Source organism: Uranotaenia lowii, chromosome 2 (genome assembly GCF_029784155.1).
Source record: "Uranotaenia lowii strain MFRU-FL chromosome 2, ASM2978415v1, whole genome shotgun sequence".
NCBI classification, from domain to species: Eukaryota; Metazoa; Arthropoda; class Insecta; order Diptera; family Culicidae; genus Uranotaenia; species Uranotaenia lowii.
The window spans coordinates 226980889-227004438 of NC_073692.1; the positions used below are offsets into that span (position 1 = coordinate 226980889).

The following is a 23550-nucleotide window of genomic DNA, read 5'->3' on the forward strand; positions in this document are numbered from 1 at the left end:
GATGTTTTAGGCTATGCATCACAAATACAACTAGGGCAGTAGGATAAACGTGTGCCTCAAAAATAGTCAAAAAAGTTTCTAAGACACCTGGCAAAGCGGCTAATTTGTGAATCTTTTTGAAGCTCATTACATAGAAAAACTACATAAATTTGTTGATGCAAATCTGAATAGAAATCAGTACAATTAAGTGGTAAGAAAATAATGAGATTTTTCATTAGAATAATTTAATGATATTTGTATTGTTCAATCAGAAGATAACATTTGAAGTATCAAGTGGATTCGATACTGATATCTACTTTTTTATTATCAGAAAGCTTAAAAATCAGGTGAGGTTTGCTGCATAGCTGTGATGAATTTTACAAATACAAACATGTTCACAGCTATGATAAAACACGTGAAAACTATTTTGCAAGCTCGATAAAGCAAAATAACTGGTTTTAATAGAAATTTGACCCACGTCGAAAATAGGTTCTACTTTATTCCTTAGGGACTTATTTTGGACCACTCAACATAACCTGGGTATTAAACTTTTTTATGAACGTAATAAGACGTTGTACGACGATATGAAAGAGTTATGCACACTATTTCAACCATTCTTTAGGAATAAAATTTGGAATTTAAGCATGATTTTATTTAATCAACTCGCCAAAGCCCAAACTCGCCATCAGACGAGGTTCACTTTAATCGGTATAAAACCAAGCCAATCATATAGTTTTAACTTACTTTTTGTGCACTTAACTTTGAATCACGTTAATCTAACAATCTACATCAATGGCAACTGATTGATAAGCAGTTGTTGAAAGCTACAGCTTAAAGAAGCCTCAAAACATGAAAACTTGGACTTGCACCAAGTTATTATTAAGTCATTGTTTTTTATGCTACATGAAAAATTATTGAAAGTTTGGTCTAAAAGTTTCAACCATTTAGGATTGCCAGTAAAATGAGTGCATTCAGGAATGATTTTCGAGGAAAAAAACTTGGGTAGGTAGAAGGAACGAAATATAAAACCCGTCAAAAGGAGGGGTTTGGAAAAAACGACAACAAATCGGCAAATATGCAACGAGTTTAGTTTTTGTAACAGTTGAAATATCTCAGTTAATATTAGAACAATTTTATCAAATAATATATTCAATTATAGCTATATAGGTTTCAAAACTTGGGAAAAGGTGGTAGAAATGTGTAAATTTGACAAGCGATAAAGTACTAAAAATCTAGTTTTTCAGCCCCTGTGGTTATGCAATTTAAAAAAAAAACTGTTGGAAATCGAAATATAATATCAAAACATCTTGTAAACTTGATTGCGAGAAAATAATAAGCTATTTTAGAAGTGCTGTTTTGTAGAAATCTAAAGACATGTTTTAGAAAAACAATTCGGTAGTGAATTTTGAATAGGGCGAATGCGCCAACATCACTGTTTCGAGAAAAACACATTTTTTCTATTAATAGTTAACAATGAATAACTTTAGTAGTGCAATGATCATTTGAACTAAGGATTCGTGAAAATATAGAAAATAGTGAATAAGACAAGCTGAACTTTAATCGATTGAATGTTAGATATTATTTTTTATTAGGAGAGAGACCTCAGATTTCGACAAAGCATGAATTAAAAACTCGTTATAAAATATGTTCAGTTCTTTTTGACTATTCATTTTAAGGTTCTTTTTCATAACTAGTTTTTCGTATTAAACAGTAACTTTTAAAAATATTTCGTAAAATCTTAAATATTGTAAGCTACACAAATTTAGCTAGAAGCCTTTGTAATAACATATAGATTACTATCATTGATAGTAAAATTCTTTAAATGGCTCGAGAGTCTGGTAAATTTAATGGATTTAATTTGAGCATATGTAGGATAAATTTGCCAAAGAAAGCCTTTTAATAAAAATTTCTATGCACAAATCAAATGAACTAAGTCGAATAAACTTTTGAGCTTATTCAAAGATTTTAAAAAGCGGTGAAAATAAATCAAATTTACAAAAGTAAAAATAACAGAATAAAATTTTGCGATGTAAATCTGAGTATAACAAATTTGATCCAAATTTAAGAAGAGAAAAAAAAGGCTATTGAAAAAATTTCAATGTTAATTATGTTAAAGTATACCCCGAGAAGATATGGAATTTCCTTCAGATTTTGGTTAGCAAATATTTTGCGTATCTTTAGAATAATTAATTTTTAAGAAATAAAAATAAAATTCTACTTTATATTTGCGATTTTCAGCTGATTTGTATATACAAACTTTGAATATGATTGATGAACTTTGAAATTGAAATCAAAATTTGAATTTTTGATCTTTTTCCGGATTTCAATACGATTTTTGAAATTCCAGTCAGAATTTTGAATATGAGCCAAGGAGTGCATGTTATTTCATGAATCTAATCAATAATTTCAATTCTGATATTCCTATTTAATCTGATTTTTTCAATCTGACTTGTGAATCTGAATTTAAATATCAGTTTCCAATGATGAATCTGATTCTGAGGTTTCATTTTTGGATTCTTTTTTTTATGTTTGGAAAATTATTATCTTAATCTTGAAAATGCGTATCAGTTTAGAAAATCATGAAACAAGTTTTGAATGAAACGAACCGAATTCAACCAAATTTGAATTAGGATTTTAAAACAGCTTTCAATTTCTAATTTCAAATAATGGTGAGATCTGAAAACAAGAGCTCTTAATAGGGTACAGAATTTAAAATATGCAAAAGAAATACAATTTTGATAAGAGTCTCGGTAGGAAGCTAATTTTGTAAAACATTGGCAGAATTCTGCACCTTTTGCATAAAATAATTTAAATTTTTCTCATAAAATAATTTAATAAAACATGTATATAGAACACTGAATCATTTGACGCCAAAAACTGAACTGATAAGGAGTGTATTGAAAATTTACTACACAGTAAATGAAAATTACCGAGTTCGGTAATTTGTTTTACAGAACGTATTCTGTAATTTGAAAATTTTCGGTAATTGATTAATCTGACGTCTAGTTTTTACCGAGTTCGGTAAACCGGTTCTTGATTTACCGATGTTCGTTAATATTTATGTAAACAAATCACTTTGCCGTAAATTTTCGGTAAAAAACACCGAAAACTGTAAACCAGTGTCGATGTCATCGCAAACGTCAAATTTCGAGCGTCCGTTTCTGGCAGCTTTGAGTGCAACTGTCTCTTTCTGATAACCGCGATGTACTACCGTGTGCTGGAGCGGGATGCTAAAAATAACAACCGTGGCCGTTTTAGTCTGTACTCGATTCTTTCGCCTGACATTTTCTTGTTTTCGGACATGTTATTCGTTTCGGTCATCGCGCGCCGGTTTTTGAAGCGAGAAAAAAAAATATGTTTATTCGATGCGTATTTCGCTTGAAACTCCATTGATTGTTCAAGGATTCGTCAGTCAGTAACACGTAATACTATTTGTGTTCCGGTGTGGAGGTGATTCTGTTTCCTGTTTAGAAAAAAAAAAGCAAATTTGAAGTCTTCCGATGTGTTTCGGCCAATTCAACCGTGATGTCTGTCTGAGGTAACGCACAGAAATCAGCTGACAACAGACAATTCCACTTTTGCCAAGAAGTGTGTGGGCGGGAGCCCGAGCAATCAAGAAGGATGAGGTTATGGAGTTCCTGCTGTCAAAGACTTGTGTCCGGAGGTGAGAAAAATGGTAATCGAATAACAATCATTCCACCAAATATTTGCTTTATCTTTTCGAGTTGGAAACCTAATTTATTCGTTTATTTTCAGGTTTTACTATTTGCATCGGATGTGAAAAAAAGTTCTGAACGGACTGCCTGTTTCCGGAAAACGATCGTCTTGTCGTTTGGGGTTGCTATTCGCAAGAAAAATCCGGACCCGAAATAGCGGTGGCTAATGGATTCAGGTTCAAATTGAGCACCTTTCCTTCGCCTGGGATAATCATCTTTTTGGATTAGGATAGTGTTCCGTATGATGAGCCAGCGTGAAGGATTAAATTTCGAATGCAGCCGATGCACTGATGGATCCAGAAAAGTGAAAACAAATCATCTCGACGTGAGTAGCTCAAAACTTAGGTAAATTCCTGGAAAAAAAAACTCAAAACTTACCACTGAAACGCGCAGAACGCCCTTTAATCTGTATATTTCCTAAAACAAAATTTATTTGAATTTTCCCTCTGACGAGTTTATCATGTTTCACTGATTTTTTATTTCATTTTTTTTTGGTTTGGATAAAAAATTGAAAGGATCTGATTCGTGTGAAAAATTCATTCGACCCGGTTGGTTTTACGGGATTGCTCGATGTTGAAAAGAATTCAAGTACAAAAATGAAGATTTCAGGTCTTCCATATTTTTTTTGCTTGTTTTGATGTTTCCCTCGTTTACAGGAGCTTCTACAGATCGGAAGTATCTCTACCGAGGGCTCACATTGCAAGGACCATCTCAGCAGCAGCCAGCAGTAGAATTAGGCCACGTTCAGATATAGTACGCTTGAAAATCGGACAGCGTTCGAAACTTGTAAGTACTTTTGAAAGAACAACAAATAAAAATGAATGTGAAAGAAAATATTCTTAAATGTTTTCAGGTTTTTCAATTTCTATAGAAAAGGTTTCCAGATAGTTTTATTTGACTGATTGTAAGGTAAGTTGAAAACTTCCAATGCCTACATGTTTCGAATGAAATTGAATACCTACCCATTATTTTCATATTAATAATTATCTCTCTTCATTTGATACTACAATAGTTCTAACCAAGAGATTTTTTTAATAGAGATTTTGGTGATTTCGAGAATCTAAAATTTTAAACAGAAATGTCGTCTGGAAAGAGATTTTTTGTCTAAAACTAAAATATCTTATTTGGTTTTCAAATCTAAAATTTGAAGCACAGTTTGAAATTCCCAAAATGTTAACCAGAATCAATCTGATCGGAAATCAGCAACACACAAATAAATTTACAAAACAATATTTAATCTTTAATTAAAATTTAAAAAACAGTAATTAATCTTTATTTTTTCAGTAATCATTCAAAAATGAAGCACTGATCCTGTGCGTTGGTTGGTTCTGGAATAATGAAAAGCGAAAGGAAAAGTTCAGGTGGTGCGGTGTTAAACGGTGGATAACTGAACACTAATTGGAAATGAAATTTCAAAAGTGAGAAGTCTAAAATGGGATTTAATATGACAAAGATTATTACATATTTATTTATGTTTCAATTTTCAGAGTACCGTGAGGCGTTGATTCTACGGCATTCAGCGAACATTATCTTAAAAATTATAGAATTGGTAGTGCTGGCATGCGTGCAACAAAGATGGTATTATTATGTGGCATGTGATTATATGATAGAAGAATAAATATTAAATTGAGAGTTTGTAAATATATTCCAAACTATTTTCTGAATATAACTATTTCATATGGTTGAGCTTTTAAAACATTGTGCGGTTAGTGCTTTTGTTCTTTATTATTCGGATTATCATAAATAAAACGTATCAATTGCGGTCATAGATTAAATTAATAATTAAATAACAAAAAATATGAACTTCAGTGGATTTACATAAAATGATTAATTAATAACTTGAAAATGTTAATGACTTTTGGTGAGGTTTAGTTTTGTCTAACTTTATTAGGATTCTGCGAACCAGTTGCATTGCAGCTTTAGTATTCGAATGATAATTTGGATATATGATTTTTTTAAATTAAAAACAATTAGATAGTAAACACTAAACAGCATGTCTGTTAAGAAATGTTGTGAGGCGTTAACAATATATGTATATTAATTTAATTCCTATTTTATATTTTTTAGCTACAGTCAATTTGAATTCATTGATTTTCACAATTCTCAATAAGGCATGGATCCCGATGGGAAGGTCGAAATCCTGAATTACCGATGTGGTTTATTTCGCACAGCACGAACTTCGATGTGAGATAACACGAGTCGATTCCAGAAAGTGCTCCATGCAAAAAAAAAACGTCGTTTTAACTGAGCCTCTATTGCTCATCAGAATGGATATGTTTCGCTTGTAGTGTCGTCTGAAAATGCCAATAATATTTACTGAAAACTGTCAAACGTTCGTAAATGTTTACCGAACATCGTAAAACATTCGGTAATTTCTGTTTTGGTGCACGGCGTCATCTCGCGTAATAATCTGTGCATCATAAACTCAAATTATCGAATATTTTACGGTGTTCGGTTAAAACTCCTAAATTTGGCAGTTTTCGGTTAATATTACTGGTATTTTCAGACGACACTACAAGCGAAACATATCCATTCTGATGAGCATTAGAGGCTCAGTCAAAACGACGTTATTTTAGCATGGAGCACTTTCTCGAATCGACTCGTGTTATCTCACATCAAAGTTCGTTATTTCGGTAAAAATAAAAAATACCCATTTTTCGGTAAAAAATACCGATTTTTCGGTAAATATTACCGAATTTTCGGTAGTAATTACAGACATATCGGTAAAAATCACCGGATTTTTGGTAAATATTACCGAACTTTTTGAAGTTGTCTGGTAAAATTTACCGGTAATTCGGTAGTAATTACAGATATTTCGGTAAACTTTACAGATTGTTCGGTAAATATTACCGATATTTTACAGTTTTTTCGGTAAAAATGATCCATATTTCGATTATAATTACGGTATTCCGGTAAAAATTTTAGGGATTTCGGTAAAAATTTTAGGGATTTCGGTAAAAATTTTAGGGATTTCGGTTAGAGTTTTAGGTATTTCGGTAATAATTACAGGTGTTTCGGTGAACTGTACCGGTTGCTCGGTTCATATAACCGAGCTTTATAGTTTTTTGGTTAAAAATGACCGACCTTTCGGTAATAATTAAAGACATTTCGGTTCAACAATACCGGTTTTCGGTAATATAACGAGCTGTCATGTTAACAACTGTCAATATTTTGACAGATGATCTGCCGAGTTTTGGTTATTTTTTACCGAAAAAGGTCCGTAATATTTGACAGCTGTCACTCCTCGGCCATGAAAAAATTACCGAACAGTTTAACGAACTCCACATGTTAGGATTTCGGTAAAATAATTACCGAACTCGGTAATTTTCGTTTACTGTGTAGTGAGTGAACTAGCGCTTTGTTTACGTTTGAAACAATCGTTTCTCTCAAAATGTCGCGAATTAAAAAAGAAGTTAAAATTCGTGTGTTTGACACTTGGATGCGAGAGAAGGGCATCTCGATGAATGAAGTGGCGAAACGTTTCGGCATTCATCCGGCGAGCGTAAAATCCATCATCCACAAGCTCGGGGAACACTATACGTTCGATGGTTTGCCAGGAAGAGGCAGTAAACCAGGACCATCTGACCCAAATCTGGACCGTAAGGTAATCAACCTCATCAACCGGAATCGATCGATGTCTATACGGGATTTGGCAAAAACAGCTGGGACATCGATCGGAATGGTACAGCGGATCAAGAAGCGGAACAACCTAAAGACATACAAGAAGCAGAAAGTGTCCAAACAAACGGCTGAACAAAAATCACGATCCAAAACCAGAGCCCGGAAGCTGTATCATCGGATTTTGCAGAAGCCAGATGCGTGCATTCTCATGGACGATGAAATTTATGTAAAAGACAACTCCAGTACTCTTCCGGGACCAAAATTCTACACTGCAGCTATTGGGGAGGATGTGAGTGACCACGAGAAGTCGATTGAGGTGGAAAAATTTGGCCAGAAAGTGCTTGTGTGGCAGGCAATCTGCTCCTGCGGATTGAAGTCGGCGAGTTTCTTTACCAAAAGGAGTGTTTGCAGAGAAAGTTGCTGCCACTATATAAGAAACATACGACTCCACCATTGTTCTGGCCGGATTTGGAGTCAGCCCACTACGCTAAATCCACTTTTAGATGGTTTGAGAATAACGATGTAGATATCGTTGAGAAAGATATTAACCCACCAAACTGCCCCCAGCTTCGCCCCATAGAACGATATTGGGCTATCGTCAAGAGAGTTTTCAAGAAGGATGGTAAGACCAACCGGACCATGGTGATTTTCAAGAAAAATTGGAATGCTGCGTGTTACAATTAATTATTCTTTATATTTTGACGATACGATAAGAGCGCATTTTGCAAACAGTTTTTTCACCCATACCCCTCATAAAGATACAAGTACGCACTGCACAAATATCGGAAATTTTCTCGGAGTGTAAAAAGCAAAAAACACTGAAAAAAGATACGACGAAGAAAAACGCATTATTCGAGAGGACTTCGTTTAGCGCACACTCATTTGGCGGAACACATCAAATTTGTAAAAATGACCCATTATAACGAACCGTCGTGATCTGTCAAAAAATGTGTCAATTTGTCGGTTCAATATTACACATGTTTTAAAACAGCCCGAGTACGCTTCAGGAAGTGTAGTTTTAGATGTTATAAAAACTTCAACTGCATGTTTTCATTTGGTAAATTGATGGTGACTCGTGGTAAGTTTCGGAATATGTATCAAAATATATATTTAATTTTTTTTTAAATATAAATGACCGTTGTTACAGATCCATCTGGGGCTGCAAAGGATGTGGAAAGTCGCTTGGCAGATCGAAGACGGTAATTCTAGTTGGCACTTCGCCATCGGTCGTATTGAAAAGTAAGTTTTTGCAAATATGAAAGGTTTCCGAATAACCGAATAATTTACATTCTTTCAGCATGTTGATTCCTCAAGAAAATGAACCAGGGTCACAAATCCTATAGGCATATTCTGAACTCAGAGGGATGGAAAAAGCAGCCAAATTTTTCCGACAATAATTTTTTTCCAAAAAAGGATTGTAATGTTTTGTGAAATAAACTAGCAAATTTATTATTTGATTGTTTTCAGTTAATTTTTATTAAGTATTCCTTGCATATGCGATCTTTCTCACTACAAAAATCGGCTCACATCCCCACCGAGCGCAAGCGTTTGAAATAATGTGTAAATTTGACCCGACGACTTGACGTACAGCCTAAGTACCTTATAAAGGGTAAAGGGGCTTTACATGAAAAAGGAGTTAACCCAGTCTTTTCCGATAACGGATCAAAACTACACTATAAGGTGTTGCGCCAAATGGGTGTGCGTGTCAACAGCTGTCAATCAAAAATATCACGAGGAAGTTCGGAAACTTGGCAACATTGCTTGGCCATTCGTGTTTCCGGTCAAAAATCAAAACCACGCGAATTCAAGGTGCGCCATCGGTCGGGAGAAGCTGTCGTCGATTTCACCGAGTTTGGTCTCCGGAAAGCAGGAATCGACAGGTAAGCTGATAACAGCCACAGCAGGAAAACCGCATCCTCACAAATTGCACTCCCTAGGCTCGCTCCACAGATTGGTCGCTATCGGATTCTTTCGAGTAGGACGACATTGCCGGAACGGGCGAAAGACGTGACCTTCAAACCAGCCAAAACTGCCCCTCTAACGGTAAGCAAAAACCCCCGAAAATTTTCTTACGACTTAAGCGCGCATTTTCGCAGGCTTGCCACAAGAATCGGCCAACCCAGAAAAGGGTCACAGACGCCCGGAAGTTTTGACAGCATAGAAGGAAAAAGAAATCACAAGGGGTCGGAGACGTGAGTACCTTTTTTCATCACTATCATGCCACGTCTGACCGACGCTTTTCTCCGACAGGACCCCTTTTATTATACATCCGTTATACACATCCTTCCTGTGCATCCTTTGCACATCCTGCTACACGTGTTTGCGTGCCTGTGCACTCTTGTACGCTTCTGACCACATCGTTGACAATTGGTTGGAGCGTGTATCGACACGTAGCACGGCATTCGTTTCCCCCTGGGAGAAGCAAATTGCTTCAGTTCCTGGAGGCATTTTCGTGGAATCGCACATCTAATCGCCGAGCCGGCTTGTTGCTCAATCTTGACGACGGAAATCACCGATTCTAGCAGCAGGAGCATTTTGTGGAGTGCGTTTTCGAGGATCCGCGCAGGATCAAAGGCCCGGAACTCATCGGTTTTGGGACAGTCGATGACCAAGCAGTTCGACCCATTTTCGATAACGTGCGGGTGGAACGGAACCGCTGAGAGGGTACGCGAATGCGTCGGTGCAGAAGATGATCGTGGGCGAGAGTGTTTCGCCAGGAAAGCAGGAATAATAATTTCCGTGCGCCAGCTCACAAGAAGGAAATTCGTCGCTCCGAAGAATCGGATGTGTTGGTGCAGTGTAAGTTCGGTGTAAATCTACGCAACACAGCTCTGGTTCGCGAAAACAGCACGCAACCGTGGGATCGTCCGTGGCGCGGAAAGATCAACCTAGATCGCAACCAGTTCGTGTCGTGCATGCCAGTGAGGAGTAAGGTGGAGTGCACGGAATTACAGTGCAGTGCTACAGCTGCGCGAGAATCTTGCGCATGTGTTGGTGAGGAGCCAAGGACTAAGCAGTGCGACGTGGAGAGGTACACGTCGGCCAAGAGACAAGGCAATCGAATCGTGCGGCAGTGCAGAAGGCGTTTGTGCAAACCTCATTTGGAATTGGTTTGTGCGAATCAAGAACAAAATTGCGGAGTAGATTCGCGATCACATCGAGCGCTGAGGGCGGCACGGGTGAGGTCATTCGAAGCGTGTCGCACAGTCCGGGAAGTTAGGAACGGATTCGGACAGAAATTGCGGAATGAAAGCCTCAAGGAGGCCTAAAGGATCGCCGAATATTATGCAGCATGTATCACGTAAGTCGACCACTCAATAATGCTTTATGGGGATAATAAAATGGGTTAAATCCAATTTGCAACAACATTAAAGTTGCCCAGAATATGTTTGCTTTTGTTTTGCTTTTCAATTTTGCGCTTTGTGGCTTCAACCACAGTTAGCCCATGTCACATGCGGCTAAGAAGTGTGATCAATTAGCTGTACAAAGCCTAATGAAACGCGTCAAGTCGAGAGTCCAAGAATATTACCAACAATTACTGTTTTACTTGTATTTTTCATCATCAATTTATTTTAAGGTATTAATTTGTAAAAAAACAGCAAAATATGCCACTTTATGTGGCTCTTTATTCCCCATATGCTATGATTTGCAAATTCGTTGCGTTAGGGTGATTTATGGTTCATTAAAAATTCCTTTTTCATGTGAAAGAGCAAGACGAAACTAAGATCATAAGCATATGAGCATATTTTTGTTATGAACATTAGGTTTCCCACCGATGCAATTTACGGGTGCTTGTTTAATTATGTAAAATGAAAGATATTTGAATAAAGTTGGCAAAATTAACATTTTTTTCATACGAAAATTATTGGAATTTGTTATTTAATCTATCTGTGAAATGTGATGTCCTTTTTATTAAGAACTTGTTAAGATTATATGGGGTGAAGTGGGCAAATTTTTTTTCGATTCCTATAAATCGATACCGAATTGTAAAAAAAAACAAATAATCGGTTTTGGCTTCTTAAATCCTTATAACAGTTTCAAAGAAAGAAATTAAAAATTCTAAAGAAATATAAAAAAATTTGTATCACAGATAGACGAAATTCGATAGAATAATTCAAATACATGTTTTTTTTATTATTTATTGGTGCCTGAAGCATTCTGTTTGAAGCAAAAAGAATACATTTAAGTGATACTCAATATTGATTGACTATGCCAAACTGAGACATGTTGAAATTTTGGAATAAAATATATTGGAAATTGCACAACTCGATTACTTTAAATAGTGTTAATAGTGTTTTAAACAGCATTTGAGTACTAACATCTTCTATCTATTTGGCAATCAAATGCTATATTTATGAAAATTGTACAATCATATTCTAAAATCAGAAAGACGGCAAACTATAAGTTGAGCTTTACTAAAAAATGATAACCTTGTATAATATCCTCTTCAGATCGAAAATCATTATTCATAATTTCATCGGAAAGGAAAATGTAAATATCAAAACTTATTTCACTTATGATGCTATGCATTAATTCTTCTTCAATGTGACGAATATATTCTTAATTTTTAAATTGACTGTTTCAAATGAGAAAGTAATATTCAATATTTATGATTTTATAAACCTGACTTAATATGCAAGTAATTATGGATAAACAAATAGAAACTTCTGCTGAAATGGTTATAATTGTAACTATTGTTAACATTTTTAAACAATAAAAGCTCATAAATTTCAATCGTTTGACTTGAAGATAACTTGGGCCTTTTAAAGCTGATTGGTGATAGCGTCCAACGCCCAATTTGCAACTTTGCAATGACAATCAGTTTGTGTTACCGAGTTCAAATGTAGGGTAGCACTCGAACGTTGCAATGATGATTCAAACTTTCTTTCCGCACAGGGTGGCGTGCTCATCCAATGTCCACTCCACTGTCTTGTGAATAAATCGCTCTTCACTCAAAAAACTGCTTGCGTGACGTCATAGTCGAGGAATTTGTGTTTAAGTAAACAGGATGTGTTTTATATAAGATTTTAGTCTGACAACTAAATCGATTTGTTTGCCTTATGTTGTACAAGACGATGTGTAGCGTCATAAAATACATGATTTTAACTAAAGCTGTTGCTAAAATCAATTTTTCATATTAAATCTAGCACTTACCAGCAAGTTGATCTTCGGTGAAATTGGTCTGTAAATCATAACAAAGAAAATGAAGAAGTGAGTCAACATTAAAATTGCAATAGAAAATGGTTATCAACGCATTCAAAGCAAAATGTTTCCAGTACTTACCATTGTTGGAAATGTATGATTAATTACTTATCAGATGAAACACACGTAAATTTCTAATAAAACGCGGATTTTTATCCAAATTAACACAAGCTAGATGTATGGAATTTAAACACGAATCCAGAACGATGTGACAGCGCCCGTTAACAAAATGTCATACTGATGTACTCGAAACGCGAACCGAACGTTTATAGGTAAATCAGTTCCCATATGTGCAATAGGTAATCACGGTGCTCAAATTTAGGTAAGGGTATATTGCTCATTTGTTATGCTATTTTTTTTTGGTTGGTCTAAAATTTTGAAAGTTTATTTTATTTCTAATTGAAATATGTACCACCTCTCTTGGCCATAAGGAATGAGAGGTTTTATTTTTACCTAAACGTTTTTACACAGAGAACGTTTTTATTCACCTCGAAGTATAAATTTTCCATTTTCTGTATGCGACATCAACACTGCCGCTAATAGCAAGTCCGTTACAACAGTCTAGAATTGTACTCAAATTGCGCAATATAATGCCAACTAATATTAAATGTTGAGTTTCAATTAGTCAGCGTGTATACATCACGATTTTTTCCGGAATATTTATAATCTGTTTTAAGAGTGTAGCCAACAAGAATGTCAGAGTCAGACTGATAAAAATCCTATTGGAAAATAGAGTTCTGAAAACGAGAGAATGAGTGCCGCTTTGTTTGTGTTTTTCGGGAGATTACGGAAATTGGGTGTTGTTGGTGTTGTTAGTTTTTCACGTGAACGTATACTTCGAAGAACGAACATTCATTCATGTATTTCCAGAAGATTGAGCAAAAGATTTGCAACAAAAGTCTCTCGCAGAGAGATAAATATTTATAAAATTTTACCACACAAAAGTCGTCGCGTATGTCAATTGAACGATTTTCGTGCGGCACTTGATTGCGAAAACAGTGTTTATTTTCTCGGTATAATCTTCGGAAAATATCAATAAATTGTGCTAAATTGTTAGTTTACCATGCGGTGCTAGTGAATAACGATTGTTCGAAACTCTGTTGCAAGTTCGAAGAATGTTAACGAAAAACGGATTCCAGAAGGCGAAATCTAGTGATAGATTTCAAAAAGCAAACAATTCAGGAATGAACTCAAATTGGTAGAAGTTTGAAAACGTACGTAATTTCAATTGATTGGTTTTATTGATTTATGTCTTTTTGTTGAAGCAATCTTTGAACGAGACTCTTACGAACCTCAGCTTAGTGGGTGTGTTAGGGATTACGTGAATATCTAATCTCTTACTGAAAAATGTATGCATATAACAGTAAATGCGTATATATCACAGTAAGGTATTATTAAATGGAAATCCAATTACCATGTAGTTGAATTCCCACCATTACTTGAATGACTCGAATGGAAATTACTCAGATTGATTACCTATTCTCACTTTGATTTAGGAGAACGATGAATAAAAATCAAATACGAATGACATCAATCAATGATCAATAACAGTTAAAGATTATTAATCCATCTGCTTTTTTATAATTTTCTTTTAACGTTTGTTGGAACACCAAATTATACTATAATTTTGATATCACTTTGATATTCTTGGAATTAAAAGATACTTCAATGATGTCTCGTCATACTATCCCAAAACCATATTATGCTATCATTATGGTCTCAAGTTTGAGAGGTGTTAAAATAAAGGATACCTTAACGATACCTAGTTTTGGTATCGGATTATATATTACTCGAATTTGAACCAGTTTTGAAACCCATCTGATGTCTAGTTTTGCTTTCGTGGATTAATCCTGAGATAACAACTGAACAAGTATGAAGCAATTATTTTGATCAGAGAGATAATTAAGTGTTGGAGGATATTTATGAATGATCTAGACTAAAATTTTTCATAAAATTTTCAAATCAGTGATATTTAACAGCGATTTTCCTAATATGTACTACTTTTTTCGAAAAAAAAAATTACTTAAAAATTATGTTTATGCATTTTCTACATCTTTTATATTTCATCCATAATTTTAAAAATCAGTAATAAAAAAAACATGGTGAATCTCCCTTAATCTCTGTAATGTTTTTTTTTTTTTTTTGTAGGGGAGAGTGGGGTATCGTGGGCCATGGGGAAACGTGGGTCACTTTAAATATCTCAGATGTGTGTTGAGATAAAAATCTCAAACCAACTGCCATCGTCGTCGCTTTGCGTGAGCATATATTTCTATATGTTGTTGACTTAAATATGCATCATAAGCTTCTTTTGTTTATTAAGCTAAAAAAAGTTAGAAAAAATTTACTTACATAATTAAAAAAGCACAAGATATTTGATTCGATGGGGAACCATAACATAACAAAATATCATAACAAAAATATGCTCATACGCGTATGATCTTAGTTTTGTCATGTTCTTTCACGTGGAAAAGGATTTTTTGATGAAACATCAAAAAGTCACACAAACGCAACCAATTTGTAAATCATAGCTTATGGGGAATCGTGGGCCACACATCTTCGGCCACCTATAATTTTATGTTTTTATACACATTTAACACTTAAAATACGTTATCACTATCTGTAAAGTTTTCTTATGCAAAATGAAGAGTTATGAAAAATATTTTGCCCATCCTTTATAAGGAAATTCGCCACCCAAGTTTTTTGAATCTATTCGATCATACACATGTCTCTTTCTTATTTCATCATCTGAAATTGCTTTAAAATAACGAAATGAGTTTTGAAATTTCAGTTTTGGGTCAATTCATAAACTTTGCACGTTATTTAATCAATTTAGATATGGTAGCCCACGATTCCCCACCATTTTTCAAAATCGAAAAAATATTGCTTTTTTTAAAAAAAGTCAGAGCTTGGGGAAGGATCTGAATTTGTAATCTGAATGGGTGATTTAGAATCCGATCCTTTGTGTTCCTTGTGAGTTAATTAATTTGGTTCCCAAGCTATACAGATGTTTGTTTAGCCTAACAGTTTGTCAAAAAAGCTTTCATTCCTGTCTAAATCAAACACTATATCTCTCTAGTTTCTCAACCGATTTGTATAAAATTTGTAGTTTTAGAAACCTCTTAATGTCACTCAAATATGTTTTTCAGACTATACTGCACTTTCAGCTACTACAACACTTCAGTTTTCCGCCATTCAAAGTCTAAGGAAAAAAAACTAAAAATGCTTTGAAAAAAGACTAAATCGGCTACAAAATGCTCAAAAAAATGTTTCATTTAGTGTCCACGAAAGCTGAAGTTAGAAGCTATACATTGCGCACAGAGATATTCTTTTTGAATTTTTTTATTAAACATTACCACAAAAAAATGGTGCAAAACCGTACTTTCCAATCGAAGAACCGTCAAAATTGTTTCAGTCACAGTAGATAAATTTTGTAAAGTAGGTTGGAAAAATGACGGATTTTGATACATTTGAAATCTTTAGATTCTCAAAATACGAAACACAGATTTTTTGACGGATTTCCAAAGGTTCCAAAGGTTTGAACTGCTTGTCAATTTGCAATTTGCCAGACTTTTTAACACTTAAAATCAACTTTGCACTAGATTTTGTGTAACTTTATGTAAGATTTTCGCAATGAAGTGGTGTAATTATATTAACGCTCCGATACTTTACAATAATATGATAAATAAAAGTATAGAATACTTTCTGAATATTCATTAGTCAGCGCAAATTATCGCTACCAGCTGCTGGTGCATTTCGTAAGTGGATGGAACAAGGCGGCAAAAACAACCAAATCATATGGTGTGTAGTACCAGTGGAGAATTTTAAAAATTGTTTTATCTTGTGTTGTTTTTTTTTAACCTTGTTTCATGTTGTTTTATCTTTTTTAATCGGGTGATGTCTTGTTTTATTTATTTTTTATTTTGCTCAATCATGTTTTTTTTTGTTTTATCTTATTTTAATATTTTTGTTATTTATTTTCATATTTATCGTTTTGTTTACTTTCGTCTAATTTTATCTTGTTTTGTCATTTGATTTGTCTGTGCATCAATCTTTCCATTCATATTTAATTTCCCACTTATTTTATCTAGTTTATGTTCTTTTAGTTTACAACGATATTCGAAGCGCTTTTGAGTAATCAACAGGATTTAAAATATAAGCGAAAGCCATCATATCGGATTCCAAGATGGTGTTGGATGACAAAATTTGAATTCCACCCGTTGAGCCCTTTCACCCAATACCCATATTATGTGGGTTTCACATATTTTTCAGTCATTTACAGCATTTTGAAGCTAAGCGAAAGACGCCATCTTCGATGTCAAGATGGCGTCGGAGGGCTAAATTTAACTGCTATCCGTTGAACCCTTTTACCTACTACTCATATTATGTGGGTTTCATACATGTTTCAGTGATTGACAACATTTTGAAGTTAAGCGGAAGCCGCAGTCTTGGATTTTAAGATGGCTTCAGAGGGTGAGTTTTGTCTGCTACTTGTTGAGCCCTTTCACCCTATACTCAGATTTTGTTGATTAAAAACGAACACACACATACAGGATCTCAGTGAAACTTCATTTTTCTTTGAAGAGATCTAATTATTTAACCTAAGCGTACATCTTTCGAGGATATGATGGCTAGCATCTGGTAAACGCTAAAACCACCAGCCCACAGAAAGAGGGATTCGATCTCATGACCTCTGGCTTAGAAGACTTAAACGCTATTCTCTAGACTATGGTCGACGGCTGTGTGTATTTCTTACATGTTTCAGTCATTCACATACATCAAGAGGGCGTCGGCGACGAAATTTGATTTCTACCCAATACCCATATTGTGGGGGTTTCATGCCACCGATCATTTTTTGGCTCAATACCAATTGGCTACAACTAGTAATGAATGATATATGCTATGTGAATATCTGTCCCTCATTTCCACTGGCTTTCGCATTAAACTTTTGCCATATTCGTTTGCATCCTAGTGGTCCACCGGTTGTGCACCAAGTGCTGTCAAAGCGTTTTTTTTTATATGAAGATGATAGCAGTTGGTGCACAACCGGTTGACCACCAGATGAAAACGAATACGGCATTAGTTTCTTTCGTAAAAATAATTGGAACAGTGAAAACCTTAGTGCTATGTATAGAGAAGATTTTAGCTTGTTCGTTAAATTTCAAACGGAAGACTTTATGAAGATGGTGTTAGCAAAACTTGGACATCATATTGTCTTCAAGTATGCTGATGGCCAGAAAGTTGATGTGACGGTTACAGAAGCTAATGGCGTATCAAAGTATATCCGAATTTTTGGCCTTCCACCGGAGGTTGAAGATAATCCAATTTTAACGGCTTTATCGAAATATGGACGAGTTAACCAGTTAGTACGTGAACGTTACTCCGTGGACTCTGGCTTTCCCATTTTGAATGGAGTCAGGGGGGCCTACATGGAAGTGGAAACAGAGATACCAGCTCAACTTCAAATCCAAAATGTTAAGGTGAGAATCTTTTACGAAGGGCTTCGTAATAAGTGCTTCGTGTGCGGGGCGTTGGATCACGTCAAGGTCAATTGTACAAAGAAAGGGAATCTGAACGTTCGGCTGTTGAGAAGCAGAGAGACTGGTTCATTTGCCAGTATTGTTGCACATGGCCACAATGGTCCGACAACATCATCCAACAGCGTGGTATCACTCGTGAAAAGGCTGGTGGATTCGACTTCAACTGCAGTGGAAACACAGAATAGTTCAACCGCTACGGACGATAAAACCGATGGCAAAAAAGACGACCACGTAAGCTCGGAAACACAAAACAGTGATCATCGTGTTCTAGCTGGTGATCCAAACATCGCTTCGGTGAACGATGTCGGTCGGGATTTTTTGGATAAAGATAAGCGTATCGAAAATGTGAACAGTGATTGGCGCGAGGTGGAGAAAAGGGAAAAGCCTAAAAAACGTGACAGAAAACTTTTGAAAGTTGGTGGTGATGATACCTCGGAAAGCGAGACGTCTGGACACAAAAAGATGATCGTTCCAGTAAAAGGCGATGATTTTCTTCGAGCTCAAGCTCGATTTTCGAGATCGCGTGAAACAAGAAGTGCGTCATGCGATTTAGGTAGACGAAAAAATTAAAAAGAACTAGTTTGTCAAGTTTTTTTTTTCTACACTAGCAAATTAAAAACTACTCGGAGCTGTTATTGTTGATAAGGTCTTTTGAGTTATTTATTTTTGCAGAATGGTTTATTATGTTTAAAATCCACCGATAGACGAGGTACAAGGTGTTTAGTACTTAGTAATTGGTTTTTAAGTGTTTGTTAAAATAAAATAAAAGGAAGTGTAAAGTTAGGTTTACTTTTATAGATTGATAAAAAAAAAATATGGATTACCAAACAAATTATCACCAACCATCGCGTGGACGAATACAGTTATTTCAGCCTACTTGTTATAAACTAATGCCGTATTCGTTTTCATCTGGTGGTCAACCGGTTGTGCACCAACTGCTATCATCTTCATATAAAAAAAAACGCTTTGACAGCACTTGGTGCACAACCGGTGGACCACTAGGATGCAAACGAATATGGCAAAAGTTTAATGCGAAAGCCAGTGGAAATGAGGGACAGATATTCACATAGCATATATCATTCATTACTAGTTGTAGCCAATTGGTATTGAGCCAAAAAATGATCGGTGGCATGAAACCCCCACAATATGGGTATTGGGTAGAAATCAAATTTCGTCGCCGACGCCCTCTTGATGTATGTGAATGACTGAAACATGTAAGAAATACACACAGCCGTCGACCATAGTCTAGAGAATAGCGTTTAAGTCTTCTAAGCCAGAGGTCATGAGATCGAATCCCTCTTTCTGTGGGCTGGTGGTTTTAGCGTTTACCAGATGCTAGCCATCATATCCTCGAAAGATGTACGCTTAGGTTAAATAATTAGATCTCTTCAAAGAAAAATGAAGTTTCACTGAGATCCTGTATGTGTGTGTTCGTTTTTAATCAACAAAATCTGAGTATAGGGTGAAAGGGCTCAACAAGTAGCAGACAAAACTCACCCTCTGAAGCCATCTTAAAATCCAAGACTGCGGCTTCCGCTTAACTTCAAAATGTTGTCAATCACCATCTTCATAAAGTCTTCCGTTTGAAATTTAACGAACAAGCTAAAATCTTCTCTATACATAGCACTAAGGTTTTCACTGTTCCAATTATTTTTACGAAAGAAATCAAACATTTATATATTGGTAGGGTTCCGAGTCTGATTTCCGAATCGAAGTCGGATAGTTTGTTCCCTCTTAGGTTGCATCTTGTTTTTTTTTCTTCACTTTTGTCTCAGGTTCAACACAACACGTCCGAACTGCTTCGCAACTGAAAGCGAACTGATCAATTCCATAATATTACAAAATGGAATGTTAGGCGTTTTGATCCATTCGGGCATTGTGGGGCTAGCGACTCGATTTTCAACTTCTAGTATTTTAGCGTTAAACGTTACCTACACTCATTTCTATCAGCGCCAAACATACTGTACCTACCAAACGGTATCTAATTTCAATACCGACGAAACAAACAAACACACAAAAAATCTCGAAAAATTTCTGGATTTACTTTTTGATATCTACCATATTTTTGGAAAGTATTGCAGCATAACACTGATGAACTGATTGATGTACAAGCTAAGCCTTGAAAAGTGTGTGAAGTCCCGACAACCGTTTTGAATCAATTTTATGTTTTTTGGTTGAGCCACCAGATGTCTTCAAGGACACCAGAGAGAACTGTCAAAAAGAAAATGAAATGTAAACAAAACAAAATAACAAACTTTTAGTCAATTATGAAAAGGTCGTATTACTATTTGACGAGTTTCGAGCAAATTGATGTTGAAGATTCGTTACATATTTATGATTTGCGTTATCAAAATTTTTAGCTCAAAGCTGTTTTTCGAATGGCTTCAAATTGCCATGAAGCACTTAATACATATAAACAGATGTGATGCGTGAAAATGTCCGCTCACAGAAGTTTAAAATCTGTTTTTCTTCGTTGGATTGTTAATTTTAAGCTCAACTGGATAAAATAACTGGTTCGTGCTTTGTTCAAAGTTGTTAGTTAATCTCTTTAGTAAAAAGATTCAAGGTGAACCAGATGAATTTACCTTGTTGTGAATATATTGAAGCCGTCCATTCCTCTACGATGTTAGTTTATCAATTCTTGAGATCATACAGGTACTTCAAAAGTTTCGGCTTGTTTAAATGATAGCATTTGAAATTTTGCACACGTTTCTGGAATTTTATGCTTGAAGCTAGTACATCTGTCATTTCGTCCGTCTCTCTAGTGAAAACATTATGATGGTGCTATTTTTCTCAGCTGAAATTTATTCGTGGTTCATGTAATTATAAAGAACAATTAATCTAATTGTATTTAAATTTACTTATTAAAGAGTTCAAATACCATTGCACCTCTCGAAAAATTCTTACTTTCAAAAGAGCTATCTAGAAACAGTGCCATCTATTGCGCCGTTCAAAAGTTACAAATCAAGCAATAAATGGCACTGTTTTTCGTCACTTTTTAACGGCTCCTTTAAAAGAGAACACTGGAAATTTTACAACAGTTTCGAAGATTTTTTGTTCGAGCTTGTACATCTGTTCATCTGTGAGCATAATTACTTCACTCGAACCGGAATCAAATTGTATTTCTGGTGAATATAAATTTATTGTCGAAATCTTGCGTTAATTTTTTTAAAATCCAGTGCAAAGTTAATTTCTAGATGCTACAAAATCTATGAACTTGCAAATTAACCCTCATCCGCATTAGATTTTATTACCCTAATTAGCACTAGGATTGTCAATTTGACACTCCAAGCTAAAATCGTCATAACTTTTTTTATATCTAATCGATTACAATATCACTAAAAACCTTGTAATGTCAGTAAAATATGTTTAGAACATTATATATAGCTAAAGCTTTTAGTTTTCTCGTTATTCAGCATGAAAGAAAAAACATCCGAAAAAACATGCCTCAGGAAAACAGCTGTAGTTCATATATTACACGTTCAAAAAAATATTTGCCTTATGCATATGAAAGCTGAAGTTAATGTTTACATCATGAAGCTAAGAAATATTTAAAAAAATTTTTTTTTTATTAATGGGTACAAAAAGTTAAAAAAAAAGTGGTCTGAAAAACCTACTTTTCATTAGATTGCTAGTAAAAACTGTCTGAGCGGTGGTAGAGCTTTTGTAAAAATATCATTACAAATTTTATTCTAATTCTGACATTTTGTTGTCTTTAGATTTTTGATGCAACAAAAATTGAATTTACTGGAATTTTTCAAAGTTGACTTCTTCGCGCGATCTTTTCACAAGTTGAAATTTCATCTGTTTTTGTGGTCCACCGTCAGGTTGTACCCGGATTCTCAATGCTTTTACTATGCTTGGACCAAAAAAAAGTATATTCATTGGAAAGTAAATTTAATCTACATTCTATATAGTGAGGTGCAACGATTTAGGCTATGAGATTTCACAAAACTATGAAAATTATAAACGTAAAATCATTCCTGAATTTCTAGAACCACAAGCAGCGCGTCTAGCAAAACGTGTTTGTTTGCTCTCCGAGTAGGTACGGTGGGTGGTGATTTGGGCAGAGAGCCAAGCTGAAAGAAGAAATAATGATGCGTGTCGAACTTTTCTTGGTTTTCTATTGATAGTAGTTCGCGTTTGCTAGTCACGACACGCATCATAATTTCGTCTGTCGGCTTGGCTCTGACAGACCATTTCATTAAAAAAAATTAAAAAAAAATTTCTTGTCTTTATGATGTAGGCATTAACTTCAGCTTTCATATGCATAAGGCAAATATTTTTTTGGACGTGTAAAATATGAACTAAAGCAGTTTTCCTGAGGCATGTTTTTTCGGATATTTTCTCTTTCATGCTGAATAACGAGAAAACTAGAAGCTTTAGCTATATATAATGTTCTAAACATATTTTACTGACATTACAAGGTTTCTATTGATATAAGTTTTATATGAAATTTATAATAATTCAAACGACTTAAATAGATTTTAGTTTTGGAGTGTGAAAATGACACTCTAAGTCGGAAAAGGGAGTTTTTTTGTCCAGGCTTCCAGGGTTCGTCCATAAATAAAATAAAGATGCAATATTAAAGAACTTTTGAATTCATTTACGGTACCCGAAGAAATTTTTGTTTTTTGAAGCTTCTGAAAAAAGTTACAAGCCTTCAAACTTGCCATGACTTGCAATAGTGTCAAAATGACACTCTAAAGCGGATGAGAGTTAATGAAATGTTCGAAATACAGCAATTTTTTAAAATTCGCCAAAAATGTTGTGCTTCGTATTTCGAGAATCTAAAGATGCCAAAATGTATGAAATTAGGTCAACTTTCCAATCCACTTTTTTAAATTTATCTACTATGACTAAAACCATTTTGAAGGTTCATTGATTGAAAAGTACGGTTTTTACATCACTTTTTTACATTTTCTGTGGTCATAACTTAAAAAAAATAATAAAAATATATCCTTGTGCGCAACGTAATAGATTCTAACTTCAGCTTTCTTGCGCAATGGCTGAAAATTTTGTTAACCCTTCGTTTCATAAAGTAACAAATTTGCAACAATGAATGTATGGAAAAAGTGAAAAATGGCATTTTTTTTTATATAATCATCATTTTCAACTGTTAAAAATATTTTTTAACCCTTTAATGCATAGTGTTGTTTTAAAACAACACTAATAAAAATCCAAATATTTCGAAAACGCGTGAATATTTTTGAGTGATGTATTCACAAAAAATACTCTAGAGATTAAAAGGAATTAGTCTATGGTATTTTTATAACAATATTCTATTGTATGTTTGAGATATCAAACATAGAATGTGCAAACATTGCAAAAATCGAATTTATTTATTTTTTTGAGAAACGTTGTTTTTGGAAAATCGCTGTTATTTCTTAAGATTTACTAATTTCAACAAATTTTTTAATCTCAATCAATCAAAAACACCTTCCTGCACCCAATTAATAAAGATTGGAAGAAATTTACAAAATCGTTTTGAAATA

At 34.7% G+C, this 23550-nt stretch overlaps 2 protein-coding genes across 2 annotated transcripts in view; one reads left to right on the forward strand and one right to left on the reverse strand.

The window, feature by feature from the left end:
- The window catches only part of LOC129744358 (myosin-2 essential light chain), a 52494-nt gene extending 39740 nt beyond the window's left edge, over positions 1 to 12754 (reverse strand). Inside the window, exons 1-2 of the mRNA XM_055736842.1 lie at positions 12600 to 12754; positions 12471 to 12498 (exon numbers count right to left, since the gene is read on the reverse strand). Coding sequence (XP_055592817.1) covers positions 12471 to 12498; positions 12600 to 12602 — 31 coding nt within the window. The 5' untranslated portion in view covers positions 12603 to 12754. The remainder of the gene's footprint in view (positions 1 to 12470; positions 12499 to 12599) is intronic.
- Positions 12755 to 13462: 708 nt separating this feature from the next.
- LOC129742736 (F-box/LRR-repeat protein 20) overlaps positions 13463 to 23550 on the forward strand; it is an 85412-nt gene continuing 75324 nt past the window's right edge. Inside the window, exon 1 of the mRNA XM_055734680.1 lies at positions 13463 to 13732. The gene's annotated coding sequence lies outside the window, so the exon portion shown is untranslated. The remainder of the gene's footprint in view (positions 13733 to 23550) is intronic.